Source organism: Brassica rapa, chromosome A10 (genome assembly GCF_000309985.2).
Source record: "Brassica rapa cultivar Chiifu-401-42 chromosome A10, CAAS_Brap_v3.01, whole genome shotgun sequence".
Taxonomy (NCBI): Eukaryota; Viridiplantae; Streptophyta; class Magnoliopsida; order Brassicales; family Brassicaceae; genus Brassica; species Brassica rapa.
The window spans coordinates 15361397-15385847 of NC_024804.2; the positions used below are offsets into that span (position 1 = coordinate 15361397).

The 24451-nt window shown below is 36.5% G+C and overlaps 4 protein-coding genes across 6 annotated transcripts; 1 reads left to right on the forward strand and 3 right to left on the reverse strand.

Annotated features, from left to right (window-relative positions):
- Positions 1-598: 598 nt before the first annotated feature.
- Positions 599-3533, reverse strand: LOC103845816 (probable feruloyl esterase A). 2 transcript variants are annotated; one of them, XM_009122706.2, is made up of 11 exons: positions 3342-3533; positions 3113-3185; positions 2847-2926; positions 2571-2636; positions 2435-2482; positions 2277-2344; positions 2120-2192; positions 1873-2037; positions 1586-1780; positions 1366-1457; positions 599-1132 (listed from the first exon to the last, which is right to left on the reverse strand). In XM_009122706.2, exons 2-11 carry the CDS (start codon positions 3180-3182, stop codon positions 916-918), a joined length of 1074 nt encoding a protein of 357 aa, XP_009120954.2. In that variant the 5' UTR covers positions 3183-3185; positions 3342-3533; the 3' UTR covers positions 599-915. The 2 variants fall into 2 exon arrangements, with proteins under 2 accessions (XP_009120954.2, XP_009120953.2); XM_009122705.2 differs by having other exon boundaries at positions 2847-2932.
- A 240-nt stretch (positions 3534-3773) lies between these two features.
- On the reverse strand, positions 3774-7018 carry LOC103845817 (probable feruloyl esterase A). 2 transcript variants are annotated; one of them, XM_009122708.3, is made up of 11 exons: positions 6722-7018; positions 6557-6629; positions 6107-6186; positions 5742-5807; positions 5607-5654; positions 5450-5517; positions 5297-5369; positions 5054-5218; positions 4762-4956; positions 4496-4587; positions 3774-4279 (listed from the first exon to the last, which is right to left on the reverse strand). In XM_009122708.3, exons 2-11 carry the CDS (start codon positions 6624-6626, stop codon positions 4069-4071), a joined length of 1068 nt encoding a protein of 355 aa, XP_009120956.1. In that variant the 5' UTR covers positions 6627-6629; positions 6722-7018; the 3' UTR covers positions 3774-4068. The 2 variants fall into 2 exon arrangements, with proteins under 2 accessions (XP_009120956.1, XP_009120955.1); XM_009122707.3 differs by having other exon boundaries at positions 6554-6629.
- Positions 7019-7266: 248 nt separating this feature from the next.
- Positions 7267-13247, forward strand: LOC103845818 (ISWI chromatin-remodeling complex ATPase CHR17). Its single transcript, XM_009122709.3, has 25 exons — positions 7267-7567; positions 7733-7864; positions 7954-8060; positions 8178-8290; positions 8506-8603; positions 8692-8871; positions 8954-9175; positions 9346-9480; positions 9551-9833; positions 9909-9982; positions 10087-10307; positions 10381-10468; positions 10546-10639; positions 10735-10923; positions 11005-11039; positions 11122-11198; positions 11298-11387; positions 11453-11522; positions 11630-11684; positions 11769-11827; positions 11910-12075; positions 12187-12365; positions 12452-12667; positions 12762-12863; positions 12993-13247. The coding sequence occupies exons 1-25, from the start codon at positions 7346-7348 to the stop codon at positions 13008-13010; spliced, it is 3225 nt and encodes a 1074-aa protein (XP_009120957.1). The 5' UTR covers positions 7267-7345; the 3' UTR covers positions 13011-13247.
- A 150-nt stretch (positions 13248-13397) lies between these two features.
- LOC103845820 (serine/threonine-protein kinase PBL27) lies at positions 13398-16257 on the reverse strand. Its single transcript, XM_009122710.3, has 5 exons — positions 15872-16257; positions 15297-15496; positions 15017-15206; positions 14490-14881; positions 13398-14385 (listed from the first exon to the last, which is right to left on the reverse strand). The coding sequence occupies exons 1-5, from the start codon at positions 15996-15998 to the stop codon at positions 13744-13746; spliced, it is 1551 nt and encodes a 516-aa protein (XP_009120958.1). The 5' UTR covers positions 15999-16257; the 3' UTR covers positions 13398-13743.
- Between the last annotated feature and the right edge of the window lie 8194 nt (positions 16258-24451).

The window sequence follows — 24451 nt, forward strand, 5'->3', positions numbered from 1 at the left end:
CGTGTACATCTTACTATCATACATGCAGGCCACTTGACATTCAGATCTCCATCCCTTTTCTTTAATATATACTTACAAAGTTACAAAACCTTGGAAAATGCTTCTGTACATGAAGCGTATAATACTATTAGCTTTCATGGTGAGTAATAATATATGTCAAATACTTTGCTGTTAAAAAATTAACACGTATGTGAATAAAATGCAATTTTTTTAATGAGATCATACATTAGCTACAGGCCAGAGACGGTCAAAATATGAATTATTGTACTATATTAGCCTTCTCAAAACTTTCTATTCCATAACTAGAAGCAGTTGGTGCAGTTTCCGTGCTTTAATAAATCAATTTATTTTGGTTTGGTTGCTGTCATAATCTTATCCCCTTCTAGGCCAACACACATTTGAGGTAATTTGTGTCAAAGACGTTTTGTTTTGTTTTTATTGTGTTAGATCTAAATTAAAAAATTCCAACAACAACGAAATCATTGATAAAAAGGAATATACTTTCACAACCAGAACTGTTTACAACCAGCCCGGTCAATTCGTAAATCAGCCAAAGCATGCAGATAAGATAACACATTCATCGCTTTGGAGCTCAAACTAGTGAACACTGAACATTATATTACATATAACACATAAATTCACTATCCAGAGAAATTGGATATCCATCCATACACATTTTATATTTACATAGTTGTCCAATATCCATGAGATAATGGATTTAAATTAATAAAAAGGTTTGTTTTTTCATTTATATCAACGGACGACCTATTTACAACGCCTTGATTATTATTATCTGTACACTATCTTACACGACCACAAAGAATCAAAGAACTCTTCTTCCTCCTCCACATCTGAATTTCCCAAACTCTCCCTTTGAAGCAAGCACTCTTGCTCAACACTCTCATCAACCAGCTCCTAAATACTGGAGACTCCGGTTGTGGATTGAGTTTTCGTTTCAGTTACCTCCGTGGAAGGATCTGTCCGGGACAGGAATATGTTGCCCTTTGAATCTCTTCTGCTGTAACTCTCTACTTCACGACCCATCACTATGCTGCATTGTCTCCATGTCTCACACATCAATTCTACCCCAAAGTAGGTTAAATGGTCGGATATGCTACTTCCCATTACCGATCTGAAACAACAAAAGCGAACAAGTTATACTATATTCATGTCAAAACTGTCCTCTAACCAAGTGAAAACATGAAACATAAGTCATGTTATATATATTCCAGTCAAAATGTACCAAAGTGAAAACATTAAAAGCCATGTCAACGATAGTAAGTAATGATCTTATGCTTCGATTTGGGGGCTTGTTTTTGCTAGTTTATATGTTCTTGCGGACCAAAGATTATAATAGTTAGTTACCTGCAGCATGTAGGATCTTCACCGGTGTTGTCACAAACTTTCTCAATACCAAAACGAACAATTTTCAAAACACTGAGATCTCTCACCCAGACCTGCAACCCGAAACACACTATTACCAACTGTTTGAATAAAGATCTCAAACCTGTTACTCTGATGAACATGTAAGGTCTCGGAGGATGCTGAGAACAACTAAATAAAAATAGTAAAAGGCTCTGTTTACCTCTGTTGGGAAGTGGTGGTATGTTTTCTGAGGGAAAAGATAAAAGAAAGGAGGCAGATGAGGAACGATATCTCGGTCATGCGTGATCCGGAAGGTGTTAGGCACAAGCAAACTATAATAAGATGCAAAAGCCGCATTCCCAATACGAGGTTGCCCAAATGTCATGACCTGTACGTTTTCGTAGCCTTCATTTACCTGCGATTTACACCCCAAAAGAAGTCATTAACAACTTCACAGGACATGACAATAAGATATAACGAAATTTAGTTGAAGTAAAGGATGATTACAACTAGGTCTAGTCCACAAAAGGCAGCCATGGCTCCTCCCATTGAATGGCCAGTCACCATGATCTTGATGTTCTCTCCATAGAATTTCTTCGCTCGTTTTACTGCATCCAAAACTGCAGGACGTACCGTTGTATTGTGATAAGCACTATAGAAGCCATGGTGAACCTGCCAATGTAGAATAACACTAAATAACTCCGCCTTACTAAATGGTAATCTAGATGACAAAAACTTGCTTGTTAAAGCTTACCATTGCATCTGGCATATCAGGGTAATTTAGATCGAGTTGTTTCCAGAACAAGTCTGAGACCCAGTTTTGTATGCTGCACATGTTTTGGGTTTGATTAAGCATCAACCAAGTTTAGATAAAGGGTGTAGCTTCTAGACTACAATGACGAGAATGATACCTGTGTTCTTGAGTTCCCCGAAATGCAATGACGATAGCATTCAAATCCTTTGCTACCCCAACATATCCCTGTTGTCACAAGTTAAAAGAGCTGATATCAATTACTTGTTCAATGAAAGAACATCATATCCTCATACAGCTTAAGATATCATGGCAGACCTGTAGGCAGTGCTCAATGTCAACTATTATCTCTATTACTTGGAAACCCTGCACCATCCTCAAAGAACGTTAGAATATCCAATCTTACAGCTACTAGATTTATGCATACTGTGGCTTAAAAAAACAAATGTAATACCTTAGTCAAACCATTGCATCTTTCACATGTCCAAGTGAAGAGTTCTGTCAAATCAGACATATAGACCTGCATACATAAACAAACTTGATTCACCCATCTGGTGCACTTTATCAGCATAAACTCTCTTCTATAGTAGTGCTAATAACGATAAATGAAGTCGCAAGTGTTACACATTCCTTTTTCATCTAGCAGAATATTAGAGATAAATGGCATTCAAAGAAAAACAGTTGTTAAAGGCCTTTTTGATTAGTGTTAGTAATTGCGCTATCAACTCACCGCAGAAGTATACTCAACAAGAGTTAAGGCAAGTGTATGGTTGTAAACAGGTGAATCATCATCAGTCTTCCACTTGAGAACTGCAACTAAAAGAGACAAGGTTACACCACAAAGTCACAATTTTTGCAGTCTTAAATAAAAATGTCCCCTTTAATGAACAACCCCTTCACTAGCTTATTATCTTAGTTAGGAAAGACACAAAAGAGAGAACTGAAAAATGAAGTAGCCTCTAAAGGAAACATACAAATACAAATAATCATTATTACCTCGTCCACGCGAAAAGAAAAGAAGACAAGCAAATATTGCCAGCAAGAACACCCATCTCTTATGCTCCATGTCCTGCAACAATACAACAAGACACAACCCGCATCAATCTATGGTTCATCAACGGCGAAATTGAGCTAATCAAAGGAGGATTTTGAAGCTAAATTAAAGCTTATGAAACGAGCTAATCGAGGATTATTATTAGAGCAAAAAGGCCCCAAGAGAACTCACCAACCAGACAAAAACTGAGGTTCAAAGCAAAGCGAAAGAAGCACGAATGGATATAAATACGGACACTAGTGATCGGGGATTAAATCCTCTCCTCCTCGGCTGAGAAATAATTGCGATTGCGATTCGAAACGCCTCTGAAAATACGAATATTCGTTTGTTTTTTCCTTATTTTAAATCTGATTTCCAGTTTCGTCCTTTATACGCAAAGAGGAAAGAGGCGACGCGTGTTAGATATCATCAAGAGTCAAGGGTATTTTCGGAACTACAGGGTCGATGATGATTTTCTTTTTTTTTTCGGTTTTGATTGCGTCTTTATTTGGCAGTTAGGAGTTAGGACTGAGATCTACTAAAACACTCTTTCTCATCTAGCGGGTTTGCTATTTCTTGCATTTTGTCCATAAATTTGTAAGTGATAACATCAAAACTATACAGTTTACCAGCCAAATGTCAATATCCATATATACATTATTACATATTTGGATCCAATAACAATGTGAACATATGGATTTAAACCTACGACTTAATTAAAAATTACAACTATACATTGTTACATGCTATTCATCCTACGACTTAATTTACAAAAGTCTTTTGTTATTATCCACACTTTCTTTCTAGACCCCACAAAGAATCAACGACCCATTCTTCTTTCTCCACATATGAGTCTCCCAAAACCTTCCCTTTCAAACTTTGCTTGACAAAGACTCTATCCCACCGACGCCTCTAGACTTTAAAGACTACCATTTTCGAGTAGAGCTTCTGTTTCGCTAACAGTCGTGGAAGGAAGTGTCCGTGACATTACTAGGTTACCCTTTGAATCTTTCCTGCTGAATCTATCCATCTCATGGCTCATCACTATTGTGCATTGTCTCCACGTCTCACACCTTAGATCTATCCCAAAGTACTTTAAATGGTCAGAGATGCTATTCCCCACCACCGATCTGAAACGACAAGGATTAACAATTATTATACTGAGATCATCCGCATTAAAAATGTCTGGTGACTCAGCTAGAACATGAAACATAAGCCATCTTGTAACGTTTCCTGACCAACAACAGTCATCGATCCGGTTGGTTGTGGTAGTTAATAACAATCCTAAGTTTCTACTTGCGGAATGGACCTATAGCAGCAAACTGTTTAGAGGGATTGCTCGTTACCTGCTGCATGTAGGATCCTCACCAGTGTTGTCACAAACTTTCTCCACACTAGCAAGAACTAGACTCGAAAAACCGAGATCTCTCACCCACACCTGCAAACCGAAACACACCATCGGTTCTTCCAGACAGTCAATAAACCAGACTGAGAAATTATATTCTGAGACATTTAAAAAACGCTTGCCTAGTCTAGATTTTTTGCATAAAGTAGATTAATACTAAAAATGTTATTCTGATGAACACCTAGTGGACTGAGAAAACGACGTTACCTCTGTTGGGAAGTGGTGGTATGTTTTCTGAGGGAAAATATGATAGTAAGGAGGCAGGTGAAGAACCATATCATGCTCATGCGTGATCCTGAAGGTGTTAGGCACAAGCAAACTGTAATATGATGCAAAAGCCGCATTCCCAACACGAGGTTGCCCAAATGTCATCACCTGTACGTTTTCTTCTCCTTCATTTACCTGTGATTGACAAGACATTCCAAATCAAAGTCAAGGAACAATTTCAAAGGCCATAACTATAAGATATAAAAATGTGGTTAGAGTTAAGTATCATTACAACTAGGTCTAGTCCACAAAAGGCAGCCATGGCTCCTCCCATTGAATGACCGGTCACAATGATGTTGATGTTCGCACCATAGGATATCTTCGCTCGTTGTACTGCACCCAAAACTGCAGGGCGTAGAGTTGTATTGTGATAAGCACTATAGAAGCCATGGTGCACCTGCCAATGCAGACAAGTATTAGAAATTCCAACTTACTACATGACATCTAGATGACAAAACTTGACATTAAAGCGTACCATTGCATCTGGCATGTCAGGGTAATTGAGATCGAGCTGTTTCCAGAACAAATCCGAGACCCAGTTTTGTATGCTGCACAAATGTTTGAGCTGATTAAGCAATCAAGCAAATTTAGGCATGTACCTTAACGATTACAGTGACAAGAATAATACCTGTGTTCTTGAGTTCCCCGGAATGCAATAATGATAGCATTCAAATCCTTTGCCACACCAACATATGCCTGTTGTTACAGGTAACCCCTTACTGATATTAACAACTGTTCAACTAAAGACATTGTGTCCAGATGTAGCTTATGATATCACGACAGACCTGTAGGCAATGCTCAACGTCAAATATTATCTCTATTACTTCGAAACCCTGCACCATCCAAAACCACGTCAGAATTCCCAACTGGAGCTAGCTATTGTGGCTTCAGCCAGTGATCTGCCTCAACAAATGTTATACCTTAGTCAAACCATTGCATCTTTCACACGTCCAATTAAATAATTCTGTCAAATCAGACACATAGACCTGCATACACAAACAAACTTGTATCATCCAAACTGGTGGACTTTATCAGCTTACGCTCTCTTCTCTAGTAGTACTATTAACAGAGTTTTTTTTTTCTATTAACAACTATAAATGAAAACACGAGGAATAACATTTGTTAGAGATAAATGAAACGGCTGTTACATCTCTTTTTTCTCAGACTCCATCTTTTTCTCAGAGAATATTAGAGATAAATGAAATGCAATCGGCAGGGGAATAACGTAAAACGGTTGTTACAGCTCTTTTTTGTTATTACTTAAGTATCTGCAATATTAGCTTACCGCAGAAGCATACTCCACAAGTGTCAGTGTAAGCGTATGGTTGTACACATGTCGATCATCATCGCTCTTCAACTTGAGAACTACAATTAGAAGAAATAAGTCACCATCAACTCACTTGTTTCAGATTTAACTCATTTATATAACCTCACAGCTCATATAACAAGTACAAAAGATTGTCGCATCACAAGGCTTTGAAATCAATAATTTTTATTATTCATGGTCCCTTATGAATCTGATGCTAAATGGGTTATATATTGATTTGTTCCTCTAGAAACAAAAAAAACATGACAGAACATGTAATTAGACCTTAATGAATCATCCGAAACAACTATCAATACATCTCTAAGTTTCAAAACTTATTATCTTAACTAGACTCAATGGGATAAATTGTGAACTCAAGTTCCAGAAAGGAAACCGACAGACATATCATTATAGAAGTTTCATTACCACCTCTTCCACTTGTAAATGACAGAAGAACAGAAAAAATTGCCAGCAAGAACATCCATCTCTTCTGTCCCATGTTCTGCAAGAAGGTCCACATTCACAAATTCAAAATCACGGAAAATTGAGCTAAATCATAGCAAAATTAGGAAGCAAATAATCACAACAGTTTACCTTATATCAAGAGATTCCAGTAACCCAATCCAGGAATCTCAGAACCCGAAAAAACTGAGGATCAAAGCAAGCGATCGGTCGATGATCGGAGACTATCTCCCGCTATGAAATTAGCGGCGACTTATATAAGAGGAGCGTGATTGATATGCGATGACGACTCTCGCGAAGGAGGAGGAGGAAGAAACGTCGAAGCGATACGAATCATTTTTTTAATTTAAATTCCACCTTCATCCTTTAATACGCAAAGATGTCGGAGAGAAAGCGTCTTAGCCTCTTACCAAGGGTATTAGTGGAATTTCAGTTGTAGCTTGTGTCATAGATTCGAGTTCTGAGCTGTCGTTTGCGTGATTCGGCGAGATATATGGATAAGGCAGTTAAACTACGTATCAAAATTTGACCTAATGTTGAGCCCATGGGCCTTTTTGGCCCATTAGTCCAAAGCGGGATCTCAAGTGGCGGGAAATTATATATAAGCAACGTGGCACATCTGAAGCCGTTAGATTTAGATCTCTCGAATCAACGGGGTTAAAACCGTCTCTCCAAAGGTACAGTCGTTTCAAACGTCCGTCTTAAAGAACCCTCGATCTCGGCCGAAATCAGGGATCTCAGAGAGGCGTTGTGGCGATGGCGAGAGCTTCGAATCGGGAAGTTTCTTCAGACGAGGCTTACTCTTCGTCGGAAGAGGATGAGCGAGTTAACGATCAGGTCAATGTGGAAGAAGACGATGAGGAGCTCCAAGCCGTTGCTCGCTCGGCGGACTCCAACGAGGAAGAGGAAGAGGTTGCCCCCGACGAAGCACTCGTATCTGACGATGAGGTCGTCCCTGTAGAAGATGATGCCGATGAGGTACCTCTGTTCGCCCTTTTCGATTCGCATTATCATGTTCGCTGTGAATTTGCTCGAAATCTTAAATTTTAATTTAGCCACGATTAAGGTTTCCTTTGGTATTTCTCTGATGTGACTCCTGAGGATATTTGGTAACGCTTTTTATGATTTTATGGGCATCTGTAGGATGAAGAAGATGACGAGAAAGCTGAAATCAGGAAACGTGAGAAGGCTAGGCTTAAAGAGATGCAGAAGATGAAGAGGCAGAAAATTCAGGAAATTTTGGACGCACAAAATGCTTCCATAGATAAAGACATGGTAAGCTGGTAAATAATTTGTTAGGATTTTAGCTGTTTGTCTTTTACATCCCCAGGCATTGAAAAATCTCAATCGTTCTTTGTTTGTAGAACAACAAAGGAAAAGGGAGACTTACTTATCTTCTGCAGCAAACTGAGTTGTTTGCACATTTTGCTAAAAGTGAACCATCTTCGTCTCAGAAGAAGGGGAAAGGAAGGTGTGTTGCATTGTAAATAATCTCAAAATATATTATGGTCATTCATTGGGACGTTTCATGAAATATGATAAGTACACAGTCTCATGGCTTACTTATTGGGTTTCACTTTGTCTTCAGGGGACGTCATGCTTCCAAATTAACTGAAGAAGAGGAAGATCAAGAATGTTTAAAGGAAGAAGAAGGTGGTATTTCTGGATCTGGAGGCACACGATTGCTCACACAACCGTCTTGTAAGTACTTGTATTTTGCTCTTTTTTATCTAGAATGGCGCACAAGTCTTATTGCAAGCACTGAACAGAAGTTATAATAGGATATGAAACCTTACGCTCACTTTTCTAACGCATGTTATACGTATTACCTCAGCGGCTACCTCATAGTGTCTAGGTTTACTGGGTAAATTCGGTTGAATTTTAGAGTTCTGACCTTCGTAATATTCATATGACAGGTATTCAGGGGAAAATGAGAGATTACCAATTGGCTGGTTTAAACTGGCTCATTCGGCTGTACGAGAATGGCATAAATGGAATTCTTGCAGATGAAATGGTAAACTACTGCATAACTAAGCTAAGGGTTTTCAGCTCTCTATTTTCTCGGATGCTAATCATTACCTCATTTTTGTTCCATGGTCTAGGGTCTGGGGAAGACACTTCAAACAATTTCGTTGCTCGCTTACCTGCATGAATTCAAGGGAATTAATGGCCCTCATATGATTGTTACTCCAAAATCAACCATTGGTAACTGGATGAATGAAATTCGTCGATTTTGTCCTGTCCTGCGCGCCGTGAAATTCCTTGGTAATCCTGAGGAAAGGGTGAGTCACAAATGCTTTGCCATTTCATGGTTGTATTTATGTGTGCTCGCTAGGATTCTGAAATATACGTTAAACAATGCAGAGATATATCCGTGATGAACTGCTTGTTGTGGGTAAATTCGACGTTTGTGTCACAAGCTTTGAGATGGCTATCAAAGAGAAGACATCCTTGCGTCGCTTTAGCTGGCGTTACATAATTATTGATGAAGCACACCGAATCAAGAATGAGAATTCACTTCTTTCAAAAACGATGAGACTTTTTAGTACCAATTACCGGCTTCTTATCACGGGAACCCCCCTTCAGGTATTTGTTCAATCTATTTAGAATAATTACCAACCTTTTTCATGATTATTTGAACATTGTTGTTTTTATTGTGCATTCTTTATACATGCTTCTTATGTCCTTTGTACTTATGACTGTTTCAGATAATACTGTTCTCATTTGATATGTTCATATTTGTTTCTTATATACAGAATAATCTCCATGAATTGTGGGCTCTTCTCAATTTTCTTCTGCCAGAGGTTTTTAGTTCAGCAGAGACTTTTGATGAGTGGTTTCAAATTTCTGGTGAAAATGACCAGCAAGAAGTTGTTCAACAGCTTCATAAGGTATGTATTCGTGGTTAATCGATTTTAATTTCTAAGTTGTTATGCTTATCGCTTACTCTTATCTTTTTAGGTTCTCCGACCATTTCTTCTTCGGAGGTTAAAATCAGATGTAGAGAAAGGCTTGCCTCCAAAAAAGGAGACGATACTTAAGGTTGGCTTGTCGCAGATGCAAAAACAGTACTACAAGGCGCTACTGCAGAAAGATCTTGAAGTGGTTAATGGTGGGGGAGAACGCAAACGTCTGTTGAACATAGCAATGCAATTGCGCAAATGCTGCAATCACCCTTATCTCTTTCAGGGTGCAGAGCCTGGCCCCCCTTATACCACAGGGGATCACCTTGTAACAAATTCAGGTATGAATTGCATTCAAATTTTATACTGTAGCCATTTAATGTCTTAGTAATTTCTGTTGCGATTCTTGTTTCCAGGTAAGATGATTCTCTTAGACAAATTGCTACCTAAGTTGAAAGAACGCGATTCAAGGGTTCTGATATTTTCTCAGGTAGGACTTAACACAACAAATAATGGTTCCTTCCTTTGTTTCCTTTTGTTTGAGTGCTATTCTTTTTGTTCTCTTATTCTAATGATTTCGCTCGTCTGTATCAGATGACAAGGCTTTTGGATATTCTTGAAGATTATATGTTGTATCGTGGTTACCAGTACTGCCGTATTGATGGAAATACTGGTGGTGACGAACGAGACGCTTCCATAGAAGCCTACAACAAGCCAGGAAGTGAGAAATTTGTTTTCTTGTTATCCACTAGAGCTGGAGGGCTTGGTATCAATCTTGCTACTGCAGATATTGTGATCCTGTATGATAGTGACTGGTAAGCTTTTTCTTGTCGATTGTAGTGTAAGAATATTTTCTTCTTGCTTAATGTGGTGGGCGGAATCTCGCAGGAATCCCCAAGTTGACTTGCAAGCTCAAGATCGTGCACATAGGATTGGTCAAAAGAAAGAAGTTCAAGTATTCCGGTTCTGCACAGAAGTTAGTCTTCTACACATGTATATTAAGTATGAAAAGCATCCAGAACCTAAAACTAATTTTGTATTGGCCATTTACAGAATGCTATTGAGGAAAAAGTGATTGAAAGAGCTTACAAGAAATTGGCACTTGATGCTCTGGTAATTCAGCAAGGGCGATTGGCAGAACAGAAAAGTAAGTGTTTGTCTACTGAGGTTGTAAAATGTATAGGCGCGTCTTGTATGGATTTTCATTCTCTTATTGTTTTGTTTCTTTTCTATACTTTTCAGCTGTTAATAAGGATGAGTTACTCCAAATGGTTAGATATGGTGCTGAAATGGTGTTCAGTTCTAAAGATAGCACAATTACGGATGAGGATATTGACAGAATCATTGCCAAAGGAGAAGAGGCAACTGCTGAACTTGATGCGAAAATGAAGAAGTTCACTGAAGATGCAATACAGTTTAAAATGGATGACCGTAAGCATCTCATGTAACCCTTTGTGTTATTTTTAATGGCAACTCCCTTGCATGGCTAATGTGATTTGCGGTTTGTTGCAGCTGCTGACCTATATGATTTTGACGATGATAATAAGGTACTCTTGCATACTCTGCTTACGCACCTGCACTATTTTGAATAATCTTTTGTACTAAATTTATATCTTTATTGTTTGGTAGGATGAGAACAAGTTGGATTTTAAGAAGATTGTGAGTGAGAATTGGAATGATCCACCAAAAAGAGAAAGAAAGCGCAAGTAAGTATTTACTTCTCTTTTTTTTTGTTATGTGATTTATCATGTCTTCCTCAACAACATCCAACCTCAAATACTTACTTTTATGTACCTACCCTTCAGCTACTCTGAAAATGAATACTTCAAGCAAACATTGCGACAAGGTGCTCCGGCTAAACCCAAAGAGCCTAGAATTCCGCGCATGCCCCATTTGTAAGTACCATTTTCCTGGATGATATTTTTATCCTATATATCTAATTTTCTTTTCCATCCCCCAGGCATGATTTCCAGTTCTTTAACACACAGAGATTGACCGAGCTGTATGAAAAGGAAGTGCGACACCTTATGGTTGTTTTTTTATTTGAAAGATCTATCGACTTATCATGTCATTTATGCAATTTTTAGTTTAAAGGTGTTTTAGGGTGTGATAGCATCTTCATTCGTTTTGATTTCAGCAAACACATCAGAAAACTCAGATGAAAGACACAGTTGAAGCTGATGAACCTGAAGGTGAAGCTTGTTTTTTTCAGTCTGTTTCCTCTATCCTTATATGACTCCACTGAACCTATTACTGATTAAGAATTACTTTCTCAGAAGTTGGAGATCCCTTAACTGCTGAAGAAGTGGAAGAAAAGGAACAATTGTTGGAAGAGGCAAGTGAATTCACTTGATTTTACAGTGGGTTGGCATTCTTAATGATGACCTTTGTATAATATGTTTGATTGTTTTCCTCAGGGTTTCCCAACATGGAGCAAAAGAGACTTCAACAGCTTCATTAGATCTTGTGAGAAATATGGCCGGAATGATATAAAAAGTATTGCATCTGAGATGGAAGGAAAAACAGACGAAGAGGTTGAACGATATGCTCAAGTTTTCCAAGAGCGATACAAGGAGCTAAATGGTAAGTAAAATTTATATTGTTAAGTTTTTGAGTGTCAGCTGTAAAATACGGTCGGGTATTTTGCGTCGCAGAAGAATCTTATGCTAAGTAAGATTTTACCTCTGACCTTAGATTACGATAGAATCATCAAGAATATTGAGAAAGGGGAAGGAAGAATCTCTAGGAAAGATGAAATCATGAAAGCTATTGGGAAGAAACTGGACCGCTACAGGAACCCGTGGCTGGAACTGAAGATTCAGTATGGTCAGAACAAAGGGAAGCTATACAATGAAGAGTGTGACCGTTTCCTGGTCTGATATCTGTTTAACCCTCTATATTTGTTCTCTGTGGGTTGAGATTTTGGATGACATTGACCCGAGGAACTTGTGATTAACAGGTATGCATGGTCCATAAGCTTGGGTATGGAAACTGGGATGAACTAAAGACAGCTTTTAAGACATCCCCGTTGTTTAGCTTTGACTGGTTTGTAAAATCCCGTTCGAGTCAAGAACTGGCCAGGAGATGCGACACGCTGATCCGGCTGATTGAGAAAGAGAACCAAGAGCATGATGAGGCAGAGAGGCGAGCCCGTAGGGATAAGAAGCTTGCAAAGGTGAGGCTTGGAAGAAAGTCTTAAAAGAGTTCACATTCATGCTTTGTTGTTTAGTTATTGAGCATCTGATGATACGCTTTATAAATTGTTTCAGAATGCAACACCTTCAAAGCGAGCTTCGGGTAGTCAAGCAAATGAGAGCCCTACATTCGTGAAGAAGCGAAAGCAGCTGTCAATGGATGATTTTGTGACCTCGGTAAGCAAATCGTTTATAATATATAGACTTGTTTATTTTGCTGCTAAGTGATACAAACCAGACAATTCGTTAGATAAAACAAGTCTTGTGTAGTTTTGATCCTAACTCGAAAACTTCGTGTATCTGCAGGGAAAACGTAGGAAATAAGGAGAGCCTAGATGAATTCATTCCGCTATGCATATTATTATGTATTGGTGGTTATTTCTAGTTAGGTATGATTACAAATCAGAGAATTGGCTTAGCTGTGACAAAGGCCGATCTAACATTTTGTATTCGCAACCCTCATTATTTTGACTATCTTTGATCCTACTTTTTCTTCTCCTTTAGTAAAATCACTGTGTTAACACATTCCTAATTTTAGCAGTTGTAGTAGTTCTATTTAAACTTACATCTCAATTCTGCTATAGTGGTTGGATTCGAACAGAACAGAGCGTACGACTCTTCTCAGTTTAGCACCATGGAAGAACTTAGAAGCTGGCTTAGTTGGCAAGACTTCTTTCTCTTTTTTTTTCTTTTGGTAGACTCGAATCGATAGACAGAACAGAACACATGATACAGTAAAAATAGTACAACATCAGAATCGACTCAAATTCTCCCTCCCATATTACATATACAACAACCCGTTTAAAAAAGAAACCAAAACGACTTGAAAAAACAACCCTTTTTTCATCCCCTCCTAGTTGCCCAATCTCTCATCATTCGCATCATGTTCTTGAGCTTCAACCACGATATTGAAGAGCCTCTCTTCTGACTCAGACATCAAATCCGACAACTGACCGACCCGACCAGACTCAACAAATGTTTCATAAGAACCCTCTCTTCCTTCGCCTCTTCCCATAAAGACAATTTATCTAAACCTTTTCAAACATACAAAGCTTTTTTAATCATTTGAACTATCAAAGCTGCCAGGTCCATTGATACCTCTTTTCCTCTCCCTCCAATTCTCTCCCCACACCTTAGCCTCCGCCACAGCCCTCTCTCTATCCAAATCACGGTTCCTTGGAGTCCCTCTCGTTCCCCTCCCAACACTCGCTGGACTCCCTCTCTGTGACTCTGTCCCTTCCACATCGCTCAACCCCCATTTCCTCCCTGACCCTCCTCCATTCTCGCTCCCTGCCTCTGATCCTGCATTCACTTCCCTCACCATATCCCTTCTTCTGTAGTCTGGAGAGTTCTTGTGAGTCGCTGGTGACCCTAACCTGCTGCGTGTCTCCGCAGGACTATCCAAGCTACTCCCATCTCCCATGCTTCTCCGCTCATCCCTCGTCCTGATAAACGGCGGCCCCCCACCACCGCTTCTACTGTTTTGACTGCTTGCCGCGTTAGGATCAAACGTTTGAGAAGCTAGGTACGTTAGAGCTGTCACCACGTCGCCTATCAGTGGTCTTGTAGCTGCTTGTTCCTGCAAACACATTGCTGCAACAGCAAGCGCTTGATACAGACCTCGCATTGGATACCTCCCTTGCAGTGATGGATCTGCCATCTTTGGAAACTTCCTACGATCTTTAAACAACGGCCTAGCCTGTGTAACCAAGCAACGGTCCAAAAGCGTTAACTATCATATCAGAATGCAAAAGGTTGAGACTTTCTACTTTGTTGATGCAAAGTTGAGATTTTTAAACGTACCCATGCGACGAGGTTGTGCTCTCCGTGTGCTCGAGCGTTATCAATAGCTTTCCGACCAGTGATAAGCTCCAAAAACACAACTCCAAAGCTATAGACATCAGACTTCAACGTGAGCTGCCCTGTCATAGCGTATTCAGGTGCACAATAGCCATATGTGCCCATCACACGTGTTGAGACGTGTGTTTTGTCCCCAACAGGACCTAACTTAGCTAACCCGAAATCAGATAACTTTGGGTGATAGCCATCGCCGAGAAGGATATTAGATGACTTCAAGTCTCTGTAGATCACAGGAGGGTTAGCCTTGTCATGCAAATACTCCAGTCCCTTGGCTGCTCCTGCTGCTATTGTCATTCTCGTGTTCCAGTCTAGAGGCTCTTTATCCGGTGGAAGATCTGAAACAAACAAAAGTTCTACATTTCCACATGCACCGCATAGAAGAAAAACTTTCCTAATATATCACTATACAACGCAGTAGTTTCTATATATGGTAGTTTCGAGTACAAAGTAAAAAGTATTGATTTGCTTACCGTGTAGATGATCTTCCAACGATCCTAGTGGCATATACTCGTAGACAAGAAGACGTTGGTCACCATCAGCGCAATAACCAATCAAATTCACAAGATTGGTATGATGGAGAAGGCTCAGCATAAGAACCTCTACAAGAAACTCTCTGTTTCCTTGTAGACCGTTTCTGTCCAGCTGTTTAACAGCTACTATCTGCACAACATTAAAAATGAGACAAACTTTGAGTTTGATTTATGAGAGAATAAAAAGATGTTTGTGTTGATTGAGTTTAAAGAACTTCACCTGTCCTGTGGTCTCTAGACGACCCTTGTAAACCCGTCCGAAACCTCCTTCTCCAAGAAGACAATCCGGTCGAAAATTCTTAGTGGCGGCAGCTAACTCACGGAAGGTAAACGTTTGTGCAGCGATGTGAGCGGTTGGCCCTTCCTTTGGAGCGGTTAGCTCCTTCTTTTGTTCAGAACCTCCTTTAGATTTTGATTTGTCTACAAATAAAGAAAGTATTAGACTTTCACATGCCTTCATTTCTACAAGTAGATAGCATATCCTTATTTAGAACTCTCTTTATATCTGGAAACCTAAAGCTAACATTTTTATCATTCCTTGTTTGTTGCAATCTACTGTGGCATCTCTTAATTACATTCCATGTATAGAGAGCAAAACAGAAACTGTAATTTGGAGCTAAATTGTATCACAGCTATAACCAAAGCTCATAAAACACATCAGATCTCATGAAACAGAGTCCACAGACTCGTTAATTACCAAAGGTACAAACTTTATGAGAACCCAGAAGCTTAAATCGATCTAAGACACGAAAACTCAACAGATCCCGAAGCTATGTAATGAAAAAAAGTAGTCACCTAAGCTGACATGGTGAGACTGAGTAAGAGAGGCGTCTTTAGCTTTAGCTGAAGCTTCTTTCTTCACAGAATCTTTAGAAGCAGCGTCTTTAGCCGAAGATCCAAAGCAAGGCAAACACCCACTCATCTCCGAAGCTTAAGTCCCTCGAGAATTCAAATTAAAACAAAAGAGTACCCTACCGACAAAATCAATCAACCGGAGAATCCCAACAATGATAAGCTCTCAACACATCTCGAGGTTCCTTTTACTGTGACACGAAACAGGAAAAGTCTCTGCCTTTTTTTCAATGCATCTCTCTCTCTCTAACTCGAGATCTTTGGAGAGAGATTTTGAGACCAGCAGCAGATCAACTAATCGAGGAAACTTTTTTTTTTTTTTTATGTGGGTGCTAGCGAGAAGAAGAGGAAGGGGGAAGGTAAAGGAACAATTAGAAACAAAACAAAAATTAAAAGACATGAAATTTCTATTACAAAACGATTTGACATTTAATTAATTATCGAAGGGATAATCTTTTTATTAAAGTTAAAGATGAAATTAGAGGGAATCATTATCCGTTTAAATTTTAGATTAATGGTTACGTAATTCAAATATCCATCTGCTTAACCTTTTTTAGTTTGTACAGTATAATTTAATACCTTACTTTGAAAAATAATGCTGATGAAGATGATAGAATAGTTAGATATATAAACAGGTCGACAAAAATAAGATATATAAACACATACTAATTAAACAGTATGGATCACAATTTAACATTTTAAACATTAACCACCATATTATATAGTAGATACTATTCAAACGCATTAGACTATCTAATTATTGACATTAAGTTACTAATATCTTAGAATAGATGTATAAACTTTTATGTAAATTATTATCTTGAATTTGTTTTGGTCAGAATGTATCATAAAGTTTAAATATATAGAACTTTTTAATGGAAGGATATAGTTGGTCACTAAGGAATATTATATTTTATTTAACAAAAAAATATTATAATGTACATATACAAATATAGTAATATCCATATGTATCTGGTGTGATTGTTTAATTGTTCTTTGTTTTGTCTCGTTTGTGCAATGCGTATGTTGATTAAAATGGTTAAGAGTTCATTTTAGACGATTTTGTTCTCTTCTGTGTGTTGATGATATCTTCAGCCGAAATCGATATAGTTTCTATAACTATACGGTTTACTATCGGTTGACAATTGCTATAATAATTGATTTTTTTTTTTGTTTACAAATGGTTTATTGAGATAGTATATAAACGTTGCGTTCATTATCTTCATCAATTACAGAATAACTTAATATTACCATCTTATCTTTTATCTAATTACATACAGCTTGGGAATCATTTGGTAAAAACAAATGCTAAAAATGAAGGATGTGAATCCTAGCTTATAAATAGTTATATATTTTATGTTTATTGGCTTCACTCTGTAGCATACATATTACATAGCTACTGAATTTAACTTATATAACCCTTAATAATTCCGTTTCCTGAAGATACTATATGCAAACAGCTGTGTTAAGTCGATTTATTAATTTGTCTTTAAACAAACACACAATCTTCTTTAAGTTAGATTAGTACACTAAATTAACGGCGTCGCGAGAGAAAGACGAATCATCATGGTCGGAAAGTAGGTCCCATATCTAGGATATGCCTTCACGCTTTGTGAGCAATATTCTCAAGCCCACGCCTTCTTTTATCTTTCTCCTTCAAAAGTATACTTGTAATATGTAGTATATTTGTGTTTAAAAAAATATGTAGTATATTTTCCAAATACCACTTGATTATATATATAATGTTTTGTACGTTTACGATTAGTTTATAAGTATTGCAGTTTCTTTTTAAAATCCAAATTATTTACGTAATGCAGTATATATGCGTATGAGTTTCTTTGTAAACTAGGAATGCATGGACCGAACTCCAACTAATGCCATTAGAGATTAGTCTGACAAGTGATTCAGGTCTTGATTTGCTAAATGAATTATAAGGCATAGTTTCAATTTTGTCTAGTCAAAAACTAGCAATTTTGTTTAAGTTAAAAATCGAATCCAACACATATATACAAGTTTACACTATGTTCCAAAGTTTCCTCTTACCATCAAATTACCACTATGAGCATAGTTAATGATAACTTATACTCTACAAGTTAACTACAACCAAACTGGTGTAGCTTATAGTATCAATATATCGATGGACTATGTGAACTGATTCAAAGTTCACATAACAAACATAACTGATTCAAAATTCACATAATCTTCAGTGTTAATGAGGTAGAAGAAAACAGAACAAACATTAATTGATATTTGGTCATATAATAGAGCTTTGTTATGTGTAATCATTTGTTTGTTAAAAGCCAGAAACTATATTAGACAAAGAGTATTTATACTTAAATAAATGTATTAGAATTATTACTTGTTTTTGTGTATTCATAAATTTCGGTTAGTAAATTTATTGTTTAATAGCTGATTACAGATAATAACCCCTATATTATTGACATAAGAAGTATAACAAAATTCTTTCTCAAAAAAACTTATAACATTGTCGTCTTTGAAATAAGTCGTTAGGTAGTTTTCTCTCTCTTCTCCGTTCTCTATCAAAAAATCCTTTACGGAGAAGATGATGAGAAAGCTTGATCTCTCTTTTGTTTTTCTGAACAACATGATCAGTTTCTTTCAGAGAGAGAGCAAGAGAATTTGATCCCTTTATCTCACCGGTTTCTAATTCTGGTGAAGGTTTCCCGAAGTTCGGACTTTGGTTCCGGCATATATTGGTTCCCACAACAGATATGGCTGGCTTGTTGATTCCGGCGACTCACTTTCACTCTGGTGATGTCGGCTGGTACCGGGGTTGTGGTTTTGAATGGTTTACGGTTCAGATCCAAAGGGGTAGAAGTTTCGGTTTTGTGCTCGGTGGTTCAGCTTCTAGATGAGATCTCAATTTAGGTCGATTGAAGCTCTTTGAAAAACGAGCACAAGGATTTGTGTTGGAGACGATGGATTTCTCCTGCCTTCCAACACAGTCGTTGGAGGTTTTCTTTCGTCGTGGTGGTCCCAGGTGATTCTGGTGGTTTCGAGGTGAAGTTTATTTCGGTCGATGAAGACATGGGAAGCTGCACGTGTTTCCCGGCGAGATTCCGGTGAACGTTTCGTGTTTCTCCGGTGGTGGAGAAGACGATGGTAGATGACGACGCGTGTTGGCCTCGTTGTTGAAGTTCTAACACGTGTTTTTCAACGTGTTTGAGTAAATCGGTGGTGGGCTTTCGTTTTTTGGGCTTTGCCTATTATGTTTTACTTTTGTTTGTTAGTTTTTTTTCGGTTGGGCCTTGGATTTGTTCCGTCGGTTTTTGTATGGGCTTTGCTTATGGGTTTTGTCTATTAAATAATAATACACAGATGGAAAAAAAAAAGTCGTTAGGTCAAATTTTAACGTCTATCAACTTTAAATATGATTACGAGCTCTATTTTTTTTGTTTATTTCAAATTATAAAGCGAGTTTTCTAGAAAAGGAAAAGGTCTAATTTAAAATGCCGGCCTAAAAGAAACATCAAACAAGTTGACTCACGAGTCACATTTGGGCCACATTTATTCATCCAGCTTATTTATGACTCTTCCTCGTCTTATAATTTACTACTGTACATATCTAAAATTATCAACGTTTAAATGTATATTAGTGTTGTAGTCGTCAACAAAAAAGAAGTCGACAAAAAAAAAATATTAGTGTGATAGTCAAACCCAACAAATCAGACTTTGAAGGTAGAAAACATTGAGTCATTGACAAATATTTTAACCAACAAGCTTGTCGTTTTCGAACACCTTTTTTCAATATTTACATAACGTCACCGACATATATCATATAGATTAATAATACTTATACAAAAATTGTTAAATCATATCACTAAGCTCACGCTATATATTAGAAGAATAACATCCCTTTAATCTATTTCCTCCGGTTAAAGGCTTTTTAGGCAATGCGAATTTCATATACACACTTATAATTCTCTTTCTTTTAATTTATTTTGGTCCATTAAACTTTGTTCTTTTCAGAGTCAACAACCGTATTCTCTGAGTGACAAATCTGTATAAAGAATGAAATATATATTGCTCTGGATGTCAAGTTATATTGTATGTATGGCAATGCATCATAAAAAAAGAATTGCATGTGGCAGTGCCACTCTTCGCAACGAATACGTAATCTATAATTAACTAAAATTAATAAAATCATTGAAGACATGTAACAGTATAAATTTCCTATTAAAAATAAACAATTGATTTTGAACCAATGACTGCGAACCGGATTAAGTAACAATATTGCTAAGCTGCGTGGGGGAATGATCGTCATTCAGCTGCTTCTCGGCACATCATATTCTCCATTTGGCTGTTTAACAGCTAATAAGAGTTTCGTAACAGACAATGCACATGAGCGTTGTGGATAATTGCCTCTGTTGTCGGAGAAGCATTATGGACTCGTTAAGTGATCAAGAGGACGCCCCATTTTATAAACGAACCACCGTCGATCCTCTCATCACATGACACGTGGAATAAGTAAGTGCAGTCAATGATTGTTAACCAAAACTCGTTAACGTGTGCTTAATTTTACTTGGACATTAAAAAAGCTTTCTATTCATCAGTTGTACAGTATAATACAGATTCGGTAGTTGGATTTGTATTTTTTTTTTTGCTCAGTTTAATGGTCATTAGCCTAATAAACATACGTTAGTCTGATAAATTCATTAATATAGAAGAATTCATCCCTAGATTGTTTAATAACTGGCAGTCCAAAAAAATAAAAAAACTGTTAAATAGTAGTCTTTCCGTTTCATTAAGTTAAATGTTTTAGAAAAAAAAATTATTTCATAATATACTTTTTGGTATTTTCTATGAAAAAAGTGACTTTTAAAAAAAAATTGATTTTATTAAATTATTATTAGTTAAAATTTATTGAAAATTGAAATCATAGGAAACAATACATTCAGTAAAGTATTTTTTTAATATGTGTGAAAACACTAAAGTATATATCTGTGAAACGGAGAGAATATATATATTATAGTTATATTCGTTAGAAAAAAAAATAAACTATAATTCTCCTCTTTTACATAATGTGAATATGATCAAACCTAGTCTAGTGACCAAATTTATCAGACTATTACTACACTACCGTACATCACTAAATGTGATTATGTATTGAGCTGTCTTAATTAATATGTCGACAGAATTATTTACTCATATTTTTTCTTTCCTTTCTTGAAAGAACTTGGTCGGGCATACACACATAAAATAAAGAGTTTCCTAAATATCACGTAAGAGGAGTATTAAAAAGGAAACGGGACCGAATTAATTCAAGCGTATTGTTACGTTACACGTAACCCACTACTAATGGTATGGAGGGGTTCGCTTAATTTAATGATTCCACTGTTCATGACAATGCAATATCAAACCACCAAAACAGATACATTCACATTAGTCTAGTTGAACACTGGTTATTCCAGTTTTCAATAACAATATCTATGTGTGATATTGTTGAAGGTGAATTTTGGGATCTTTAAAGTCAATCAAGTAGCTTACAAACATTTCGAATGGTCACGTTTTGTGGGTGGGGGGGGGGGGGGGCATATGCGCCTCAAACCGTCCGAAAAACTCAACGAATACATGTGTGTTGTGTCTTATAAGATTGCAGGCAGGGGAATGTATCGTATTTCCTATGATATTAATTTTTCAAGTGCAATCTATATACACTTGTTGGGTCGTTCGGGCCGTTATCTTTTACCGAGCAGTTTTGACAAGGCCTTCTAAGATTGTTCTTTCTTTAAGCAAAGGCCATATACAATGATGTTTATAAAAGGATATCCCACTATATAAAAGGGACTAAATTCAAAGCTTTTGAGACTATCCACCTCAGCCAAAATATTCTCATCCAAAAAGAATTAGAAATAAATGTCATTTATAAGATAATTAACTAACATACAACTTTTGATATTTCTAGAAATTTCAAATTTGTAACTACTAATTTATTAATACAATCATATATCTATATTGAATTATGTTCTATTTTTAATCGTTAAACTTTAAGGGTAAATAAATTATTAATTTATAATATATATAGTTTATAACTTTATATTGTAGTTATAAATAAAGAGAAAATAATCGGGGAAGGTGAAGAAGCTCATGTAAAATTATGTAATTAAAATGATAAAATGGTGAGTATCATGACGTGAATCTAAGAAAATTTGTTGTACAAATTATGGTGCTTTCTTCGTCCACTATAATGATTTAAAATAAAATACATATTCACATAAATAAATCAATATTTGTTGTTTTTTTGGTAAGATGCTAAGATTATCAATTTTTGAAAGGTTACACTATTGTTTTTAAACAACTTATTACAGCAAGGAAACAAAAACAACCAACAACAACTCAAGGTAAAAAAAGCCTTAAGGAAGTCTTATACAAGAAAGATAAAAAGAAGTAGAGAAGAAGAGAAAGAAGAACTTGTCGGGTAAGAGAGGAGACAGTCACGCATCATACGGTCGAGAGAGGTAAGGATGACTGATGAAGGTGAGGAAACAGCTGTGAACACACGAGCATTACGCTCTTTCCACAGCAGGTAGATGGTTGACTGAAATTAGAGCTTGATGACTGGAGTAGCATGCGTATCTGCATTGACGCGAGGTTGATTGATCCAGGCTGCAACAGAGTGTAGATCAGCCGGAGAAGAAATCCAAACTTCAGCAGCAAATCTAAACTTGTGCCAATATTTGTTGTTGATAGTGTTTATATTCTTTTCTAACATTAGTATCTATATTTTTTAGTAAACTGATCCAAAGAGATTAATTTGTGGAGCTAACCACATGTGGATTATAGTATTTACTTTGAAAAAAGTAATAGGTTGAATGATAGATGACGTGCGTGCTTTTTCATATGAAAATCTGCACATATATTAAAATCATAAGATTTGAATCATAGAGAAAATATAGTGTATATGACTGAAGTTGGTCCATTCTGAAACTAAAGATGGCTAAAATTCTTCTTTGTCAAAATGCATAGATGTGAATCTTATATGAATAGAGTTTTTCATTGCTTATAACAGTGTAATAAACTCCGTGTGTAAAGGAGAAAAAATGTTATATAAGTGAAAACAAAAATTATGATTTTTTTTCTTGTGCTTATAGGCTATTCGCAATTTGAAGAAGAAAGAACATATTGTGTGAAAATCTTTGGCTCGGTCAAATTTTATCCAGTTGTTTATAAAACGGTTGTTATCTGATTCATGTAATTTTTCAGTGTTGATTTAAAAGCCCAAAAAATCCATGTATACTGACTTTTTGATATTTTTTTTCTGTGATTTGAATTTAAAAAGGGATAAAACTTTCGATAAGTTATGTAAACTCAGAACAAGTATTTAGCTTCAGAAAACATTTACATGTTTCAAACTTATAATATATACATATATAATGTTTAAAATTATGCATATAAAACCTGTGTAAAATGTGCCTGAATATGTTTCTCTTTTTTAATGTGTTAATCGTACTATATATAACATTATTTTAAAATATCAAAAAGTTTATATCACATACAAAAAACCATCAATAAAAAATATAATTCTTCATCTACAACAAGAAAAATGAAAAATTATAAACATATAAATTTAAATTAAGAAAAAATAACATTGGAAAAATAAGAAGTTAATGTAAAATAAAAAAACCGACAAATAATATTATAAATAAAATAAATTTATAAGACACAATCCGCGCGAGGCGCGGAAAAAATCTCTAGTGGTATAATAAAGAGAGAGTTGCCCACAACATGAAATAAAATAAAAACATTCAGGGGACAGAGGAGATGGAAGTCAAGACGCAGAAAGAGCGGATGGAAGCCAATTTACTGATTCTTTTCTTTGCGTTTCCAATATATATATATATATATATATATATATATATATATATATTACTGTATAATATTATTAAAACGCAAACAATAATCTAAACGCAAAGAAACAGATAGTTCTAGGAGCAATGCTGGAGTTAATTCAAAAGTGCAAAGCCGCATTCATGGTATATATATAGGGTTGAATCATAAGGACAAATATGGCACGACGCTTGTTATGTTACCTCCATATATATGCAGCGGATGTGGAACGATAGAAGAGGACAAATGTATATGATCATAAGGTGAAAAAGTTAGTTATTTTCGTTGTGCATCAAAATAATTAAGTTCTGTAGGAACATTAGTTTGAAATTCTGCATGATTCGAACAGTGTATTTTATCTACCTAGCTTGCCCTTTGGGATTACTCTGTAGCCAGCAATATGTTTTATACAATTTGCAGTTTTTTTCTTCCTTATTAGAAAAAGTCGAAAATTTAGTATGGGGGTAAGAAATAAAAGAAGGAATATGATTCGGAATCGTTTGTGGGAACACGCGTTTCTCGGTCGCGGATTTAAGCATTTTTTGTGCTGACGCCAAGTTCGTCTTTATCAATCTCAACTTTCTTTTTTGGATCAATCTCATTCCTCCACGTCGTTATATAGATAGGTAAATACACCAATAAACGAACATGTGTAAAAAAGTATTCTGAGCATCT

What these genes read in the sequence shown, in the direction of transcription:
- LOC103845816 (XM_009122705.2), bottom strand. Translation starts at nt 3,182, where the DNA reads ATGGAGCATAAGAGATGGGTGTTCTTGCTGGCAATATTTGCTTGTCTT. An exon ending in ACATTGAGCACTGCCTACAG is followed by an intron (nt 2,345 to 2,434) that starts GTCTGCCATGAT and finishes TTGTGACAACAG; the next exon opens with GGATATGTTGGGGTAGCAAA. An exon ending in GAAGATCCTACATGCTGCAG is followed by an intron (nt 1,133 to 1,365) that starts GTAACTAACTAT and finishes TTGTTGTTTCAG; the next exon opens with ATCGGTAATGGGAAGTAGCA.
- LOC103845820 (XM_009122710.3), bottom strand. Translation starts at nt 15,998, where the DNA reads ATGAGTGGGTGTTTGCCTTGCTTTGGATCTTCGGCTAAAGACGCTGCT. An exon ending in GTCTAGAGACCACAGGACAG is followed by an intron (nt 15,207 to 15,296) that starts GTGAAGTTCTTT and finishes AATGTTGTGCAG; the next exon opens with ATAGTAGCTGTTAAACAGCT. An exon ending in GTTGGAAGATCATCTACACG is followed by an intron (nt 14,882 to 15,016) that starts GTAAGCAAATCA and finishes TGTTTGTTTCAG; the next exon opens with ATCTTCCACCGGATAAAGAG.
- LOC103845817 (XM_009122707.3), bottom strand. Translation starts at nt 6,626, where the DNA reads ATGGGACAGAAGAGATGGATGTTCTTGCTGGCAATTTTTTCTGTTCTT. An exon ending in TTGTGGAGTATGCTTCTGCG is followed by an intron (nt 5,808 to 6,106) that starts GTAAGCTAATAT and finishes TTGTGTATGCAG; the next exon opens with GTCTATGTGTCTGATTTGAC. An exon ending in GATGCAATGGTTTGACTAAG is followed by an intron (nt 5,655 to 5,741) that starts GTATAACATTTG and finishes TGGATGGTGCAG; the next exon opens with GGTTTCGAAGTAATAGAGAT.
- LOC103845818 (XM_009122709.3), top strand. Translation starts at nt 7,346, where the DNA reads ATGGCGAGAGCTTCGAATCGGGAAGTTTCTTCAGACGAGGCTTACTCT. An exon ending in CAGAAGAAGGGGAAAGGAAG is followed by an intron (nt 8,061 to 8,177) that starts GTGTGTTGCATT and finishes CTTTGTCTTCAG; the next exon opens with GGGACGTCATGCTTCCAAAT. An exon ending in GCGATACAAGGAGCTAAATG is followed by an intron (nt 12,076 to 12,186) that starts GTAAGTAAAATT and finishes CTCTGACCTTAG; the next exon opens with ATTACGATAGAATCATCAAG.